The sequence below is a fragment of the Gavia stellata genome, chromosome 10 (assembly GCF_030936135.1).
Source record: "Gavia stellata isolate bGavSte3 chromosome 10, bGavSte3.hap2, whole genome shotgun sequence".
NCBI classification, from domain to species: domain Eukaryota; kingdom Metazoa; phylum Chordata; class Aves; order Gaviiformes; family Gaviidae; genus Gavia; species Gavia stellata.
Window position 1 is genome coordinate 8,476,535 of NC_082603.1, and position 13,091 is coordinate 8,489,625.

The 13,091-nt window shown below is 48.1% G+C and overlaps 1 protein-coding gene across 1 annotated transcript in view; it reads right to left on the reverse strand.

The window, feature by feature from the left end:
- Positions 1-959: 959 nt before the first annotated feature.
- The window catches only part of NOTCH2 (notch receptor 2), an 88,180-nt gene continuing 76,048 nt past the window's right edge, over positions 960-13,091 (reverse strand). The window contains exons 28-33 of the mRNA XM_059822159.1: positions 12,368-12,464; positions 11,704-11,872; positions 6,682-6,983; positions 6,175-6,322; positions 5,576-5,673; positions 960-4,673 (exon numbers count right to left, since the gene is read on the reverse strand). Coding sequence (XP_059678142.1) covers positions 3,330-4,673; positions 5,576-5,673; positions 6,175-6,322; positions 6,682-6,983; positions 11,704-11,872; positions 12,368-12,464 — 2,158 coding nt within the window. The 3' untranslated portion in view covers positions 960-3,329. The remainder of the gene's footprint in view (positions 4,674-5,575; positions 5,674-6,174; positions 6,323-6,681; positions 6,984-11,703; positions 11,873-12,367; positions 12,465-13,091) is intronic.

The window sequence follows — 13,091 nt, forward strand, 5'->3', positions numbered from 1 at the left end:
AGGTTTGTACTTGCCAAGCTGGCTCTACTAGAAGATAAAGGAGCTGCGCTGTTTGAATATGAAACCCTTAAAATGCCCCCAGCAGCTTTATCCCTGTGAGGCATCACAATTCAGCTACCGGCTCCATCTGAGTCCGCAGTGAGAGCTGGAAACCGGCCAGGTGAGCCCTGGCTGAGCCCAAGGCTTCCACGGCACCTCCCTACTCAAAATACAGGAACACAGCCGTTGTCAGTTTGTTCTCTAATTGTTGGAGTCAAACTTTTCAAGTCTGTAAACAGCACAGAGGAGCCATGATTCCCTGTTTCAGAGGCTGGAGAATGGCACATCTTCATGCATCAGCCAAAGCCAGAGAGGCAGCCTCAGCTCCAGGGACGAGGGTCCTCCTCCCGGCTGTGGGAACAGAAAGAGCCCAGGGAAGCAAGCAGGATCTGAAAGGGTGAGCGAATCCACGGCTCCACTAACCACTGCCTGACGCACGCTTGCCCACAACCTTTCTAAAAGCCACACAAAAGCCCCAGCCCTTCTCTAGCTCCCAGGCAAGCGAGAGCTCTTATTCATAGCCATCTCAAAAAGGCCCCATCCCAGTCCCTCCCCGTCCTTCCCAGTATGCCCAGCAGCCTGGCAGCTGGTTACTGTCCCCTTCTCAGCTAATCAAAAGACCCAGAATCCTCCTGCTACACACCCGAGCTAGGCTGCTTTCAGCTCCCAGGCACAACTCCCTTGGATGGAGCTAAGCGGTGGGGTTCGTGCGCTGCTGAGCCACAGCAGGGAGCACCCTTGAGCCCCAAAAGCTCTCTCCTGACACGGACTGCAGAGGTCCTAACAAGCCCTCCCTTGCCAGCGGTCTGAACAGCTATCGAACACCGATGATTCGCTTATAATCCCATCTTTACAATCCAGTGGCTGTGCCACAATAGCCGGGAAGACAAAGGAAAACAGCAGCACACAGACACCGGGCACATACTCTTTATTCTGGGGATAAAAATTGCTTATACATTTTGCAGCAACTATTTTCATAAAAGACTTTTATAAAAAATGTAAAAATAAGCAAATATTTTCCATTATTAATACAGGAAAATGCTGCTGTGTGAATGGTTACTCTACAACTTACGAGATAAAATACCACCTTAAGGAGATATTATCTTTACAAGTAGTTAAAAAAAAAAAAAAGGCAGAGGGCCATCGTATTAACACGCCAGGCACGGAACTGGCTTCATTCCACAGAAAGCACTCATCTTGTAAAAGGTAGCCACATATATAAAAAGGCACTTGGTTATTTGGGGCTAATGAGGAAAAGCCCTTTGTTTCTTTAGCATCGATGTAGCAACACTTCATTATTTGCAGTGAAACATGTACCTGGACAGACCTCCAGGAGCTTGTGGGCTCCTGCCCGGAGGTCTGAGTCGGTTGCAGCTAAACTTCACAGGACGCACTGCGGCGAGCGTGCCGGGGAACGCTGTGTGCGTCGTAAAAAGCAGTAACTTCAGAATTAAAAACTTCAGCCCAAAACGACGGCCCCGGGAACCAGCTCTTCCTGAGGCCCTGCCTTCATGTACCATTGAGTCGAATCGAAAGAAAAAGCTTTTACTCTTGATTAGAATGAAAAGAAACATTGGAGAAAATACTGTACATGGTAGGATGCTGAATGGCCGCTGCTCAGAGGGGAGTGGTCTTCTCTGTCCCTTGGCGGCAGCCGACAGCCCCAATCTCTTTGGAACGCGTATCTGCAGGGTTCCCCCAAAGAGGTAGGAGCAAACCATCCCCAGGAATGTTCACTTCGGCTGCTGACTGGTTCAGAGCCTTTCAGAGAAGCATTGCTCTTGCGGACAAAGCAGAAAGAGCAGCTGTTTGTCTAAGGTCAGCGACAGCTGGCTTCTGTAACTCCAAAAATATCAGGGGAGCTGCAGTACGAATGGCACTACCGTCCCACAGAGCACGTGGGGCACCTCAGTTGGGAAATCTCAATACAGGCTGAAGCTGAGAGCAGAGGACAGCCCCAAACCTGTTAACCAAACTGCATTAGGCAACGTTTTCTGAGCTATTTGGTCTGCCGCTTAAGCCCAGCTCCTGGCTTCAGGCACGCTGCTGCTGCTGGAAGCCTGCTTGGGAGTCAGTGCTGCAGCCTCCTTCTTGGGAGGGGAAAACAAGGCAGCCCTGTCCCAGGGCTGGAGCGAAAGGCACACTTTCAAAGGGCTGGATGCCATTCCTGACGCAGAAGGACACACACTGCAAACATGTAACGATGTCCTTGACACTTGATAATACCATAAAGAGGCAGCATATGGTATCTGGAGGACAGGACACACAGCCACCCTTGGATGGAGGGGAGGGGAGTACTGTGCAAGAACGCTGGGAGCTTGTGTTACCGGGTTTTGAAACACTCATGCTCATCCCAAGGGTTTCCCAAAAGGCCTGTATCAGTTGCAGGGCATCTCTTCTGGCACGGGAGCCCGTGAAGGTGGTCACAGACACACCTGGCAGGACGGGGGCACAGGGAGGGTAGTGTGTCAGAATGGTCAGGTGTGTCTCAGGGAAGACATACAACACAGGAGAGATGTGCCTACAGGCCACCACGGGGGGAAGACCAGGTCAGACGAGCGTTTTTGGGAGGGGGGAAAAAAAAATACCTAAGAGAAGACTATATGTATATATAATCTCATAATACCTGGGGGGCAGGCAGTGAGAATGCTAAGGGGTGTTAGTGGGTTTGTAAGAAGACAAAGGCTCTTGAAGAGGAAAGGGTGAAGCTGCGTGACAGAAGGTGTCACTTGACCTGCAGGTGTTTTGGGAAGTCCGGCTCGCTTGCTGAGCAAGAGCGGCTGCGGGAAGGAGGGGTCTAGGAATGTGGGTGCAGCTCTGAGCTGTGTCAAGACAAGGCAACTTGAACTCGAGGAGAACTAGTAGAAGGTGCTTCAGAGAGAGGTTATGTGGGTAACAAAAGCAGTAACAAAATAAGGATACAAAGCTGGTTTTGGCTAAATTTCTGGAGAAATGACCATGAGATGCATTAAGCTGAAGAGCTGTCTCCCCAAAGAAATGGTGGAACATATTTAAAAGCCGACTGGAGAATCCAGTGCAGACAGCAATCACACCCAAGGTGCACAGGAGTTGGGTAGAAGTGACCCAGGTGGTCTTCTCCATCACCAGCTTCTACAGTTCTCTGTTTAGCATAAAAGCATACAAGCCTACAGTGACCACAGTCCCTCCAAGGAACGAACAGCCTGGGCTCATTAAGACTCTTGGATACTAAAATGGTTCTTCATTTCCATCCTGGAAGACCTTCATGAGTTCAGGAGTCCACTTTAATCGGGCTTCACCTTGGCCAGCCTTCAGGCATACACCTGCATGTTGTTCCGCTGCTGCTCTGTCATGTGAGCGGCCGCCGGCCCGCGCTGGTTGTTACTGGGACTGGTTGCCACATCAGACCAGTCAGAGGCAGAGTGTGGGGAGGAGCTTGACCACTGGTCTGGAGATTCGGGCGACGGAGTCAGGTACGGGTGCTCCCCTTGTAAGTGCCGGTTGTGGCTAGGAGTCCGTTCTGTGGCCGAGGAGTAGCAGCTGTGCTGTGACGGAGGCGTGGGGTACTTCCCCATCGAGCTCTGGAACTGGTGGTAGGCCGGGAGGACCGTCTGAGCCACCTGCCCTTCCTGCTGAGGGATGGCAGCCATGGAGAACGAGGCGCTGGGCAGCTGAGCTAAATCCGGTATCTGGTACATGGAGCTAAGAGGACCAGCCATGTTCTGAGCGCAGTTTGACTGGGCCTGCTGTGGCAGTGCTTGCTGGTTTATGCCACCCTTGGGAACCAGCTGGAAAGTCATGATAGGGGGCAGAGACTCCCTGGACACTCCCATGTGCTTTGTATCTGCTTGAACCAAACCGCTCTGCTGAGAAACACTGGGGTGTGAATGCATCACCTGCGGCACCATGCCAAACATCTCGTTGTACTGGGACTCATTCACCTCCATACGGTTCATCCACTCGGTGGAAACGTTGGCTGGCCGGAGCCTGCCAAGCCCACTGTTAGGAGGGGTGGTTCTGTGCTGCGAAAGCAGCTGGCTGACGGATGGGAGCACGGTGCTGGATCCACGTCCTAAGGGCTGCATCTCATGGAGGTTGGAGAAGGACATTGTGTGCGCAGCCTGCACTGACGGAGCGGTCAGCAGTGAGCCAGGCGACGAGTGTAACACCCCCGGCGATGGCATCACAGGAGATGATGTTGGTTCGGATGCAAAAGCATGGGGTGATTCTAGGGAATCAACTGGTGACAGGGTCACTGAGCTCTCCGAAAACTGCCCTTTGCTCTCACTGAGGGACTTCTTCCTTCTCCTCTTTGCATCTTTGGTGAGGTTTGTAGGCATGATGCCTTTGGCATTCGGTTTTCGTGACTTCTTGCTTAACGAAGTGTGCTTCAGATTGAGGAAAGACCTATTCGGGCCGCAGATGACTGGGGAGAGGGCAGAGTTCAGCATGGCGCCGGGGTGCCCAGCGGGGCTGTGCGCCACATTGTACTCGTTGAGAAGCTGCACTATGTCGTGGTGCATCCGGTCCTGGGCCACATCTCGGGGCAGGCGGTCCATGTGGTCTGTGATGTCTCGATTGGCAAAATGGTCCAGCAAGATCTTTGCTGCTTCGAAACTGCCTTCCCGAGCGGCAAGGAAGAGCGGTGTCTCTTCCTGAAAACAGAGAGAATAAGTATTTTAGCGGCTTCACTGTGGGGGGACTGACTTATAGGTAACACTCCCTTAATGGTGCGGCAACACCTGGAAGCACTGTTTAATGCAGGGTTGCATTAATTGTCTCCAAGAACAGCCCACCCTGAGAGGTGCCCATTGAAAAAGGCAGATTACAGGGGATTTTTTCATACACAGCAGTGGAGCACACAGGCTAAACTATCCCACCAGGAAGTGCACTATTCTGCCGTGGGTCTCTGGAGGAACTGTGAAAGCATCTGATGCCTTTCTCCCATTTCCCTCCCATTGAGGGAGAGGTACAAAGGACTACAACAGCCCAGCGAAGAACTGCAGCTTGCTGGTAGCTCTAAAATCCACTAAGCAATACATAATAATCCAAAAAAGAAACCCTAGGCAGAGGAAAGAAATCAAGGCCTTAGACACAGCAAAAACTTAACAGCGAAGCTACAGGAGGTCTGCACAGTGCAGACAGCCTCTCAAACAGAGAGGCTTCTCTCCCATATCCACCCTGCATTGAGATCCCTGGAAATGTGACTGCTGCTGTGCTGCCAGATCTGGCTCTCTGCTAACCAGAATCCAGCTGTTTGACACCAGCAGCACTTTGCCCTGGTGCTCTCACACACCGCTGACTGCATTCCTTTTCTGCAAGAAAAGCAGGACAGCACTGATGCCCAGGACTTGGCCACACAAGGAAGAGAACTGCTCTCCCACATCAGAAATCCTACAGGACATCCAGCACTTGGGGAGAGTTCCAGTCACAGTCTGGGTTTGGAAGACCTGAACGGAGCACCCAGTTTAGAAAATCTGAACTTAGCTCACTTTAAACAGCAAGGAGACGCTTTGTGTTAGGAAGGACAGCCATGCTGAGCACACCCAAACTATACCTTGTTATCCTGCATGTCTCTGTTGGCTCCATTTTTCAGCAGCACTAGTGTTGCTTCCACATTGTTGACAGCAGCAGCCCAGTGAAGAGCAGATTTACCTGCAGGGAAACCCAACAACTTCAGTAACAAACTGAGGAGCTATTTTCTAAACCACCAAGATGGACAGAGTACACTGAGGGAAGAAAGCAACTGCAGTGCGGCTCGTAGCATGTGAACATGCCCTGAATTCACATTTACACTTTGGAAATCACCACACTGTGACACATCCCTATGTCACCAAGCTGCAATGGGACTTCCAGCGCTTGCTCTGGGATTTTTTTAAATAACCTATCTACAGAGTCATGTCTGCAGTCCAGAAAATCCCAGCATATCCAACCCCTTTTTTTTTCCCCACTTCTCTTCCAGGACTGTCTAACCAAGCCACTGTGCAGCAGCCTGCAGTTTATTACTGCTGGGAGGGCTTCCGCGGGAGAGCCTAGTGTCTGATGTAGCTACAGAATTTATGAGCAGCCCACACTCTGGTAGAGCAGAAGCCCCTCCCCTCCTTGCTCACACCATGACAAATGTTTGCCCAGCCTAGTACGTCACATTCACATTACCGTGGTCATCTACAGCGTTCACATCTGCCTGGCAATTTATTAGCTCGGCCACCATTCCTTCCACAGCCAGCCTTGCAGCCAGAATTAATGGGGTCGTTCCATCATTCATCCGAGCATCCAAGTCCGTCACTCTGTTACGGATCAGGATCTGGACAACAGGGGAAGACAGATTTTTTTCAATAACGCTACAGAGCAAAACTGAGCATTTGGCAGAAACTCAAGAGAAACTTTATGATGAAAAAGCAGCCTGAGCACTGAAATGCAAGGACACGGATAATAGGTGACAGAGGCAAACAGACCAAATGAATACATGCCAGATGATTTATGCATGCTGAGTTCTTCAAGCTATGAATACCTGAGGAAACTGGATGTAAAATACAGTTTCACCTGGCCATCACACTGTGGAAGGCATGAGAGCAAGGCTGTGAGTGAACAGAGCACAGCTTGGGCAGGCTCATGTAATTACAGGGCACAGATACTCTAAAAGGACTTCTTCAGCTGCTGTACCTGGAAGACACCCTGGGCATCTGCAGCTACAGCTGCGTGTAGGGGAGTCCGTCCCATGTTGTCCCGCGCATTAGCATCCGCACCAGCATCCAGCAAACGTTTCGCCGCATCTGCTCTTGAATAACGGGCTGCTAAGTGCAGTGCCATCTCCCCAGTACGGTCTGTTTGGGCCTGCAGATTAGCGCCTTGATAGATCAAATCTGTTATTATATTTGCTGAGGAATCTTCTGCATCCTCATCATCCTCGCTAATATCGGAGCTGCCCACACGCAGAGATGCCAACATAAGCGGAGTACATCCATCTGCAACAGAATAGATGTTATCATAGTAACCTGACAGTGACAGCAAAGGGAAGGAAACCCTCACACAATCCTCTCCCCTTGAGCACCTACAGCTAGAGACAATCCCTCCAGTCACTTTAATTCAGACGTCATCTCTTATCTTAGAGCCCAAGAGAGTTAGCAAGTTGTTTTCCTTCCAAGCAGGACTTTAATACTTCCTGCAACCCCAAGAGAACTCAGATACTTCTCAAATAAATAAGAACATTATAAACAAAAAACATTTGCTGCTAACGTGAAAAACTTCCTCAAAATGTAAAGGTTAGCTAAGTTCCTAAAGAGAAGCAAGGGCTATAAAAATCAAAGACTTCAGATGACTAAGTATAACTATTCACATGGATGTTCTAATCACATACCTGGGGAAAAGAAACCATTTACAGAGAAAAATTATGGGATAACTAGCCACTGATTATTGGTGGCATTTTGCAGATAGTAACCTGAAGAGAAATGCAGACAAAAGCCTTTGGATCTATTACACACCAAAGTCTTCATTAGAAGGACCCTGAAGTTGTGAGTCAAGCACTCAAAGCTGGAAAGCACCACAGTACGACTGCCTGAACCAACCTCATTTTGCTTTTAATAATATCCACGACCACAGCCCTAAACAAACTGATCAAGCACACGCTGTAATTTCACGGAACTACACCAGGCAGGAAGGGACCATGGAACAGGATCTAATCCAGTATTATTCACTGGTGTACCAGTAGCATCCTACACACACGCAATGCCTTGTTCCCCACGTGCCCCTCCATCGCAGCAGGGACTGTCCGCAGCTACAAATTGCTGGAAGTCTCACCACAGTTTGAGTGCTTTGAAAGATACTTGTGGCTCTCCACAAGTCTCCAGCGATGGGCTCACACTGATGGGACATCCACAAAGGCTCAATTCACATTCATCCAACCAGGATCCTTCCGCTGCCACTGGAAGGAGAAAGGCTCCTCCAAACCTCTAATTTAACCTAGCTCCCTTGGAAGAACCTCCCCTCCCTGTCTGCTGATCCCGATGAGTCCAGGAAGACTAGCTCATGCTGCTGATTTTTTACCCTTGTTAAAGAAAGATCTCCACATATTTTCAGCAACCTATCAAATGCTAAGTGCTTCAGTTTCAGCACACTCTGAACTTTACAGCATATTCATTACCTAAAACCAAAGACTCTAACTGTAGACACCAATGCTTGCTTACTGGTTTTACTGCTTTACTCCACGTGCATCGTAGGCACCTAGAAAGTAAGAGGAACTAAGATGGCAGCAGGAGTGAAACACTCTGTGCTAAGCGCCCCGCTGGAGCTCTGCAAAGGTGAACACAAATTTTGCTTCTCCAGAGTGGTTTGCTAGCAGAAATTCAAGACAATCTGTCAGCAACTGCCTGATTTATTCCATGTACAAACAGGGGACGTTCCTGGACCCTACAGGCAACAGCTTCCCCGCCTGCACAACTCTCAATCTACAGTGCACTGTCTGCACTGAATGAAGTGCGTGAGCCCTGCAGAAAGGCATACGATGTGATGGCAGAATTAGGATTCTGTGCAGATAAACAAGGCGATGATCTCCTATTGAAAGCAACATACAGAGTTCTAATGCCCTGACCCACTTGCCGACTTCTGATCACCAGGCTCTCCCGACTCTCTATTTTACAGCAGTTCCAAAACTTTCCAGAAATCTGTCGTTCTACCACGGGGAAGGGTGCGGAGCACCCGCAGAGATGAGGGCTGTGGCCTCCAGCTCTGCTCCCCAGCCAGGCTGGCAGCAGCAGCATCCACGCTCCTCCTAGTGGCACACAGTCAGAGGACGCGCAGCCTTTCACTGAGCTCCTTTCTCAGCCTCCCTTGGACGGCAGCGGAGTGCTGACGTATGGGCCGGGGTTCAGTTCCAAGACCCAGTCTTGTCTATAGACCCTCTTGCCTGTTGTCCAAGGCTATACCTCCTTTTGTGCTTCTCCCTCCCACTGCTGGCTCTGCTTCCTTGTCCCAAATGAATACTTCTCAGCATTCAAGTCAGGCTGTGGTCTCCTCCGAACTGCCTGAACACAAAGAGCAGAGAGACGAAGCACAGAAAGGAGCTTGCCTTTTCTCCAGCACCGCAGCCCTGGGAAAAGCACTCACAGGAAAGCTCTTGCTTGCTCAAGCACTGCAGTAGTCCTGGACGGATCATGCCTAGCTGCTCTGTAGGGACACAGCTATAATATGCACTAAATCTTGGAAAAATTAGCTGCCACCTTCCAAAAAGTGTCTCAGGTATGTGCAGCTCTTTTCAGAGCTTTGTAAGTTGGCCACACATGGGTAGTTTTATGAGGCTAGCAAAAAGCACATCCAGCTAGACCGTCACAATTAAGTGCTTGATGGACTACTAGAAAAAAAGCTGAGGACACAATGTCTTTTTTCCTCCTTGAAGCTTGTTCTTTTAAATAGCTGGAAAAGAACCCAAAAGGATCCAGCCGGAGGCAGACACACAGCACGGAAAATTCCAGTCTGAACCACTGAAGTTTTAGTAACTGAAAAAGAGGGGCATATAATAGGGACAGTTAATCAGTTTTAATTATAGGTGGTGTTACCAGTTATGCCTATAATTGCATTACCCTGGTTACACACTCACAGTAACTGCAGTGAAAAGAATGTCCTCACCACTCTGGGGGACACAGAGAAAGCACAGCATGGGGAGACAAAGGTAACAGCAGCATTTTTATAAAAACTCTTCTATTTGCTCTCTTTCAAGAATACAGCCCCCGAGCAAATGTAAAACTCAGAGTGAGATGGTAAAGCCAAAAGTTCAACAGATAGGTACAAATGAAGGACTCTTACACAGAAACAATATACTGAAAGCTGGGATGTAGAGCACTCCCTGGCAAAACCTCTAGGCAATAATTCTGTAGGAGACTGGACCCAAGAGACTGCAGAAAGTGCTGGATTTAAGAGAGGGAACAACCTCTTGGTACACCGAGGCATTTCGACTTGCCTCTCCTCTCTCTGGAAAAGATCTCTATTGTTCTACCTGCCACCTGGACCTGTAGCCAGGGTCTAACTCACCCAGCTTCAGATGGCTCCAGCCCAGACACCTGCACCCAAGTCACTCAGCCTCAACACCCTTTGTAATTAGGGCAGCGAGGCATTACTGGAGCATGAGCCATCTAGTCTTCAGGAGACTTCTGCCTGAGACAGAGAGGAACTACCTCTCAGAAGTGCCTATTTCTTCCCTCTGTCTGCAAAGGAAGAGGAAAGTGGCCAGGGCAAATGAATAGCTACATTAACTGTGAGGAATCCTACCCCTCCTTACTAACCCGTTACTCCAACAGTTCTCAGACTTTTTAAACTATTTCTTCCCCTGACAGTAACTCAGCTGCTTGCTTCTGATGCTGGGGTAGGGTGATAGCTTACAGGAGCTTGCTGCAAGCTTCACAGTTGCATCTGAATGGCATGAAAGCAACTCACAAATCACTATTATACCATTGCTATTGTTGGACAAAGCTTTGAGTGAACACGAAAATAAGCAGTCTGAAGACTTAAAAACATTACTGCCTGCACTTGGAAAGCTTTTAGCCCACCATACAACTAGAGGCTTCAATATGCAAAATAAAGAAATGCTTAAAGTTGGCAGAAACTGATGGTTTATGTTCTCACACTCGTTACACAGAAATCCTTCCTTCCCTGTGCTTTGCATTTAGGAGAGCTAATGGGTCAAGGAGCAGAAAAGACAATAGAAGGGAACTGAGAGAATGGGTCCAGTCATCATTAAATTGCATGGAAATATTCCCACAAAATCCAATAAAAAGCAATTGCAGCAGTATCATCAGAATAGTTTCTCTGCGTATGAACAAGAGCCATGCTTGCAGTTCTTCCAACCAGGATAAAGTTCTTGGTTAACTCTCTCCCCTCAGAACACAGGAATCGGTAAGGGACTGGGTGGGTCATCCAGTAATAACCAAGTTACACAGACTTAGTGCTACACTTAGAAAAAGCAGCAGAGCATTCTTATTGCATCTAGTCATTTGAGACTGAAAGACAGCAAGCCTGTGTGCATGTGTGCGTGTTAAAGAAGTTACCTTCAAAGTTAACAATTGTGTCACGGTGATCAACTCACTGAATTCGTAAGTTGAGGATATAAATCAGTGAATAAAAAAAAAATCATTAACAAGCCTGCTGTATTGCCACTCTGTTCCAGCACAGATGTCTCACACACTGCTAATCAGGGTATATTGATTGCCAGAAGTCATCTTATTCAGGAAAAGACCATCTTTGCTTCTACCCCAGATAACAGACACCTCAGGTATAAACCCTGCTAAGTTGGTCCTTGGCGAAGTCTGCCACAAATCTCTGAAGTGATTCAGGTGGAGAAGCTGGGGGTTATTTCCAGCACAACTATGCATTCCAATTTCTGCCGCAATGGCATTCTGACAATATCTTTTAGGCATGCATTGTTATAAAGGAGATCCTGTAGCTGTAGTTCCTACAGGTGCTTGCTAAGTGAACTCTTTTTCTCCTGGTTACATGATATTCCATGTGCTACAGACCATCATCCAATCTCCAGCTTTCTTTTCTGGAGCACACATAAGCTTTCCTTGAGTACCATAAAACTTCTGCTGCTGTTCCTGTATACGCCATACAATTTTTAAACGTTAGCAGTCCCAGCCATTGGAGACAGGGGAGGTCAGTGGCTGGCTGGCAGAACACATGGACACTCAGAGTACTGACCTGGCCCTCTGACATTGACATCCAGCACATCCACTTCTTGATCTGCTTGAGGTGGTGTAAGGGCTAGTGACGTGCTCCCACAGACGTCTGCTGCCTCCAGGTGCTGCTGCGTCCACTGGCGCTGATCTATCTGCTCATCACCTTCTGGGAGCAAGGCTTGATCCTCAGCCTGAGCAGTTGGAAAAGAAGCAGTTGTTTCAAAATGCTCATCAAGTGGCCAAAGACACTGAAAGTTCTTGGGGTTTTCTTTGTTTTGGGTGGTTTTTTTGTTTTGTGGTTGGTTTTGTTTGTTTGTTGTGTTTTAAGCTAATGACGGTCTCCATTTACCTCTGCTTGGCGTTCTCAACTTTCACACTCCCACCATATGTTATCAGGCCTGAACTGCAAGACATTACACTACCGTTAACCTTCTCCTCCCTCTGATGCAGCAGAGCCTGGGTAGGGAGGGGACACTGGAACAGAAGTTAGCTGGTTTCTCTACTGGCCTGTGGTGGCACTGTTAACCTGAGGATTTGCTCCTCAGATCTCATTAGTTATGTGTTCCAAACCCCTAAGCAAAGGCAGGTTTTGAGCAAGGGGCATACTCTGGAAGTTGATGCAGCCATTTTCCTCACTAGCAGTTTCAGTGGTAAGCATGCGATATTCAAGTCTTGGAGCTCCTTACCTTTGCTCTCTTTGGCTGAGGTCCACCATCACCTGCCCAGTGTTCAGTTGGTCCAGAATCTGGCAGGTTCCCCTCTGGTATCTGGACTGACAGATTTCTAACAAACAAGAAGAACACATCACTTTGCAGGCTGACCAGGTGCTATGACTGCTTCTTATACTAGCCTGCAGAGACCAAGGATAGGACGCTTGCAAGCGTGGTAGCTTGCAAACTGAGGGACCAAGAAATTAGAAATCTCAGCGAGCCAACAGTGGCATTAAATGCATTTAGAACTGCAAACTTGGTTAATTCCGTGGAAAGCCAAAACTGCATAAATGGGATTCTTCTTTTGAAACTTCCCATTATTTCTGAGTCATGTCTTTAATGCATTGAGCTAGATGTATTAAAAGATCATTGTTACCTATCAACCTAAAAATGTCACACCTAATCCAGGAGGAAATTATGCAAACAGTACCCAACCACTGAACTAAACAGAGTGTCAGCAAATCAAATATAACCAGGAGATTAGATTCCTTACTAGCGTTTTATAGATTACAGTTAATTAAAGCTCTTCTGTCCAAAACAGATGTATTAAAATTTAGAGAAATGGCCTAAGAAGTTTTAGCTTAAAAGGCAGCTTTCTCTATGAAGTTAAGTGCCTTTATTAAAGTTAAGTGCCTTTAATAAAAGATTTATGCACCACATTCTCAAAATCCTCTAACACACTAATAAAACACACTGTCAG